This window comes from Rhipicephalus microplus, chromosome 3 (assembly GCF_043290135.1).
Source record: "Rhipicephalus microplus isolate Deutch F79 chromosome 3, USDA_Rmic, whole genome shotgun sequence".
NCBI lineage: Eukaryota > Metazoa > Arthropoda > Arachnida > Ixodida > Ixodidae > Rhipicephalus > Rhipicephalus microplus.
The window spans coordinates 168,460,763-168,467,012 of NC_134702.1; the positions used below are offsets into that span (position 1 = coordinate 168,460,763).

Consider the following 6,250-nt stretch of genomic DNA (forward strand, 5'->3'; position numbering starts at 1 on the left):
ATAGGTGAAGGGTAGAAGCCGTAAACGGTGGCCGTCGGAGCCTTGGTCAAGCTCCGGCCGATGGGCTCCCTGCCTGGTAGACAGGCAGGGAGCTCCGGGACCTCTCTCGGCATCAGGGTAAACCGAGCGACGAAAGTACCCCCGTTCCCTGCTTTTCAATCTGTCACATGGCATTTTCCAAACCCCCCCCCCCCAAACGTGATCGGCCCCCGAAAAGGGGCCGCACCGAAGTTTCTTTCCCACCACTTCCTAACTTGAGTCCTCCCAAACCGAACAACTTTCCTCGCTTCATGGTGATGGAATCGGTCGACCAATCCAAACCTCTTTCTTCACTGTCGGTATTTCCTGTGTCAAAGTTTCTTGAGAGTGTTGTTGGAGAGTCGTACAAGGCCAAAAAACAACGAACTGGCGAAGTCCTTGTCGAGCTCAGTAGACAGGACCAGGCCGACAAACTCCTTGCTCAAACCCGCATCGCCGATCTGGCCATTCGAGTCACGCCCCACCGCAGCCTCAACAGCTCCCAGGGCGTGATTTCGGAGCCAGATCTGGCAAACGAGACAGAGGCCGACCTCCTTGAAGGCCTGCGAAACCAAGGTGTGACGGCAGTTCGGCGCATTATCATCAGAAGAGATGACAAGGAAATACCCACTAGGCACATAATCCTCACATTTGATCGGTCCAATCTTCCAGATTATATTAATGCAGGCTTTATCCGGTGCTCCGTCCGAGCGTACATCCCGAACCCGCGGCGCTGTTTCAAGTGCCAGAGGTTCGGGCATGGTACTAACTCGTGTCGGGGCCAAATAACCTGTGCCAAGTGCGCCCAACATGACCATCCCACTGATAATTGTAGCTCTCAACAACTTCTCTGCATCAACTGTCAGGGCCCACACGCGGCGTACTCCAGAAAATGCGAGAAGTTTCAATTGGAAAAGAAAATAATATACATAAAGGTCACAGAGAACATCACCTTCCCGGAGGCGCGAAAGAGGTTCGCCTCTTTCCCTCTGGGGAGGTACGCCGACACAGCTCGCCGGGGGGCGGAGCGGCGTCTTGTTTCGGCGGGGACCCAGTACCGCGAGTCGGACTTGGTCCCGCCCCCGCCCCCCCTGGGTTGCCTCTTGCAGCCCAATCTGTCGCCACACCGCTTGCTGAGGCAGCAGCGGATGTGGTGCAAACCAGTTTTGTCGGGACCGGTGCCGCTCCCGCCTCGGCCTCCCCGTCCTCCAGTGCGTTGGAGGGTGCCGAGATGATGGACACCGCGGGCCCTGCACCGGATCCCACCGCCACCGCACCGCCCGTGCCACCTGTGGCACCCCCGGGGGTGGCGGCTCAAACGAAGGGCTCCCGAAAGGGGGCCAAGTCCGGGGGGCCCGGCTCGACGGGCACCCCTCGGACATCTGATGATGACATGGATGTCTGGCCGTTCCTGCCTGCCACGCAGCGCAAGGAGCGGCCTGTGACGGCCAAGCCTCCAGAAGGGCCTAAAAAGCCCAAGCCAAGAGTAACAGCCCCGAAAGACGACACATGAACACACACAAACACACACACTCCAGTCATTCTTAAATTCAAATAATGGGAACAGAAAACATAATCCAATGGAACTGCAGAGGCCTCCTTAAAAACCTGGACGATGTGTATGAGATTCTGCATGACAGACAGCCAAGTATCATGTGTCTCCAGGAAACCCACCTTAATTCTAAAAACACAAATTTCTTAAATAGGTATATGGTATTCAGAAAGGACAGGGTTGGCTGCACCCACTCCTCAGGAGGTGTTGCTATTATCGCACTGAAGTCATTAGCATGCCACCCTATCTCTTTAAACACTGTCCTCGAGGCTGTAGCGATCCGTACAATAATATTTAATAAGCTGATAACGGTATGCTCCGTTTACATCTCTCCGGATTTTTCACTTGTGAGCTCTGACTTCGAGGCGCTGGTCGACCAGCTGCCCGAACCGTACATCCTCATAGGCGACCTTAATGCGCACAACCCTCTTTGGGGCTCCTCCAGAACGGATGCCCGAGGTCGCCTAATAGAGAAGTTTCTTACATCCTCCGGATCATGCCTTTTCAACAAAAAACAGCCTACATACCATAACTTAGGACACAATACATACTCGCATCTTGACTTGGCTATTGGTTCCGCAGTTCTCTTTCCATGTCTTGAGTGGGGTGTGGGCACGGACCCATATGGTAGTGACCATTTCCCCACCTCATTAACGTATCTAGGTACAGGCCCGAGCAGTTCATCTTCCCATAAAAGGTTTAATGAATCAAAAGCAAACTGGAGCACATTCACACAAACATCTCAACTACACCACACATCCATAGAACACCTACACGTGGAGGAAGCCGCCCAACTCATCACGGCGCACATCCTTGACGCCGCCGAAAAGTCCATTCCCCTGGCCTCCAGTGCGTCCTGCAACCCAAGGCGGCCCTGGTGGAACGAGGACTGCAGGCGGGCGCGACAGGCCCAGAACAAAGCGTGGGGTGTCCTTCGCCGGTACCCCACGTCGGACAACCTCATTTCGTTTAAACGGGCAAAGGCTTTTGGGAAGCGAGTGCGTCGTGAGGCGAAAAGGGACAGCTGGCGCACCTTCCTCACTTCCATCAACTCATACACTGACACACACAAAGTCTGGACACGAATACGCAAACTAAAAGGACAACAGACACACAGCCTGCCCCTGGTTAGTACAACAGGGGACACACTGGAAGACCAGGCTAACACACTCGCACAACACTTCCAACACGTGTCCAGCTCAGCACACTACACAAACACTTTCATGAAACACAAAACATCTGTTGGAAAAAAGCCCTTACACGACAAAGAGAAATCAAACAGTTCTTACAACTCTGAATTCACTCTCTATGAGTTGAAGGCTGCCTTGAGCACGTGCAAACCTTCAGCTCCAGGTGCAGATAAGGTTACATACACCATGATACAGCACCTACACCCAGACACTCTTGAAACACTCTTACACCTATACAATAAAATATGGCTTTTGGGGCACATTCCTCGCTCTTGGAGGGAGGCCATAGTAGTAGCTTTCCTAAAGGAAGGGAAGGACCCTTCCTCTCCTGCCAGTTATCGTCCCATTGCCCTGACTAGCTGCATGTGTAAGCTCTTCGAGAAGATAATAAACAGGAGACTTGTGTACTTTCTCGAGTACAACGGTCTTCTCGAGGGCTGCCAGGCAGGCTTCAGGGCGGGGCGATCTACCAACGATCAACTCGTTGCATACCCCGCAGGGGCGCCTGTTAAAGCAGGCGTTTGGTGTGTAGCGACACCACGGACCCGAGCTAACGGGGGAGTTTCTACTCCCTCCCACGCCTAGCCGTGCGTGGCTTTGCCGTGTCCGGGGAAAAGGGGATCCTGGGGGTTGAGCCGACGCTGGGTGATTGGACCGTTAAGGCCCCCCGGCAGAGGCAACACACCCCTTTGGCCCCGGCTTCACGTAGACGGCACCCCTGGGCTGACCCACCCAGGGGAAATCGGCAGTCGCCTTTTCCTATCTCTCTCTCCCTACATCTTCGTCTTTATCTCTTACTGTTTATCTGTCCTGTCTTCTACTCTCTTCCGTTTACTTCCAAACTTCCTGGCGGCTAGGGTTAACCCTGTGCAAATAGCCTACCTTGGTCTAGGCGCATTGGGTTATAGTGGCGTTGTACGGCTGGCGCCTGCAGGTTTCAGCATCTGTAAACCTGCAGCGTCCCCTCGTTGGGCTCCGTGGTGGGTGGCCGCCAACGCTACCGAACAACATACAATTAGCATGCACAAAGCATTCCCTTTACTAAGTGATCGTGCCTCCTCAAAGCGGGTACGCACCGAAGATATCAACTTTTTCATGCGGCCAAGACAAACCTTTCCTCGATTCCATGTTATACACTGTGAAAAAACTAACAAGCAAGCCAGAACAGTATCCCCCTTCGTAGTGGCTAGGTCCTTAACCGAAACTCTCGGTGCCGGGTACAAGGTTACCAAAATGGCCAGTGGAGATCTACTCCTTGAAATACATGAACAAAACCAATTCGATAAACTGAACACCCTCACAACGTTTGGAGACACACCCATCAGTATTACGCCACACAGGTCCATGAACTCATCTCGCGGGGTCGTATCAGACGTAGATTTGCTTGAGCTGACGGAAGCTGAACTTCTGGAAGGATGGAAGAGCCAGAACGTGACAAACGTACAGCGTATTAAGATCAGAAGAGATCAAAAGGAAATCCCAACCAAACACTTAGTACTGACCTTTGCTTCGAGCGATTTGCCGGAAACTATTCAGACTGGGTACACAAAGACATCCGTGAGACCATATATTCCCAACCCCCGCCGTTGCTTCCAATGCCAGAAATATGGCCATGGCTCCAAAACGTGTCGTGGTCGCCAGACTTGTGCACAATGTGGAGTTCTAGGCCACGGGTCTGAAAACTGCAAACAACCACCACACTGTGTAAACTGCGAAGGAAACCATGCCGCATATTCACGCTCCTGCACATACTGGAAAAAAGAAAAAGAAATAATTACGTTGAAGGTGAAGGAAAACATTACATTTAAGGAAGCACGGCGAAGAGTCGCTCCATTCTATGGAGCTACATACGCTGATGCGGCGCGTCAGGGGGCACCGCCGCACCAGCCCTCGCCACTCCCTCGGCCCGCGCATACCGAGCCGGTGGTTGTGGCACCTGCCCCCAAGGCGGCTGTAGCCCAGGCTACACCGCCTACTCCCAAACAGAGACCGGAGACTCCAGAGTCCTCCAGTCTCAAGGCCTCACCTCCGCAGGTGAGGCCCGAAATTCGAACTAGCAGCCCGCACGTGCGGGCATCCAGTGCCTCCGAGGAGGCAATGGATACGTCGGCACCCTTGGTGCCGAAAGAGCGGCGTGGCTCCTTGGAGCGCGCCAAGAAAACAAAAAAGCCGATAACAGGGCCTGGTGACGGCCCTGTTAAGTGAAGTCAAACTCTGTCTAAACAGCCACTCGCTTTTCGTACACACAGCACTATTTTACATTCACCATGAACACTCAAATTATACAATGGAACGTCAGGGGCCTTTTCAGAAACCCCGCAGGGGCGCCTGCGCAAGTAGGCGTTTGGTGTGTAGCGACACCACGGACCCGAGCTAACGGGGGAGTTTCTACTCCCTCCCACGCCTAGCCGTACGTGGCTTTGCCGTGTCCGGGGAAAAGGGGATCCTGGGGGTTGAGCTGACGCTGGGTGATTGGACCTTTAAGGCCCCCCAGCAGAGGCAACACACCCCTTTGGCCCCGGCTTCACGTAGACGGCACCCCTGGGCTGACCCACCCAGGGGAAATCGGCAGTCGCCTTTTCCTATCTCCCTCTCCCTACATCTTCGTCTTTATCTCATACTATTTATCTGTCCTGTCTTCTACTCTCTTCTATTTACTTCCAATTTTCCTGGCGGCGAGGGTTAACCTTGTGTGGTGGTCCTACCTTGGGTACACCATATTTGGTTATAGCAACGATGTACAGTTGGCATGGCAGGGCTTGCTCCATCACAACCTCTGCCGTGTCCCCTTGTTGGGCTCGGTGGTGGGTGACTGGCATTGTTGCCGAACAATGTACTCATTTAATGGGATCGTCCAACATTTTCGCAAAAGATCGTCCCCCGAAGCGGGGGCGCACCGATGTAACCGCTGAAATCCTCCAGAAAAAGAAAGACACCTTCCCCAAGTATCACGTCATCCACTGTGAGAACACCGACAAAAAAGTCCGTAACATTTCACCTTTCCTAGTGTCAAGGTGTCTCACTGAGACCATCGGAAGCGGCTACAAAGCCACGAAGATGGCCAGTGGGGACCTGCTGGTTGAAGTTAAAGATAAGTCGCAATATCAAAAATTGACGAACCTTGTAGCGTTTGGGGACCAACCGATAACTGTCACCGCCCACAGAACAATGAATACGGTGAAGGGTGTCGTGTCAGACGATGACCTCATGGACCTTACTGATGATGAACTCCTGGCCGGCTGGAAGGATGAGAATGTTGTACAGGTACAACGAATAAAAATCAGACGAGACAACAGGGAAATACTCACTAGGCACATAATCGTCACCTTCAACTCTAGCACACTCCCAGACGAAATAGAAACAGGCTACTTGAAGTTGCACGTCAGACCATACATTCCGAACCCAAGGCGCTGCTTCAAGTGCCAAAGGTTTGGCCATGCATCACAGAGCTGCCGAGGGCAGCTTACTTGTGCTAAGTGCAGCGCTACGG

General features: G+C 53.1%; 1 protein-coding gene across 1 annotated transcript; it reads left to right on the forward strand.

Moving 5' to 3' along the window:
- The first annotated feature begins 296 nt into the window (after positions 1-296).
- On the forward strand, positions 297-1,253 carry LOC142803045 (uncharacterized). The gene has a single exon (XM_075888153.1). The coding sequence runs from the start codon at positions 297-299 to the stop codon at positions 1,251-1,253; it is 957 nt and encodes a 318-aa protein (XP_075744268.1).
- The last annotated feature ends 4,997 nt before the right edge of the window (positions 1,254-6,250 follow it).

Excerpts from the sequence above, each read along its gene's own strand:
- LOC142803045 (XM_075888153.1), top strand. The coding sequence starts at position 297 with ATGGAATCGGTCGACCAATCCAAACCTCTTTCTTCACTGTCGGTATTT.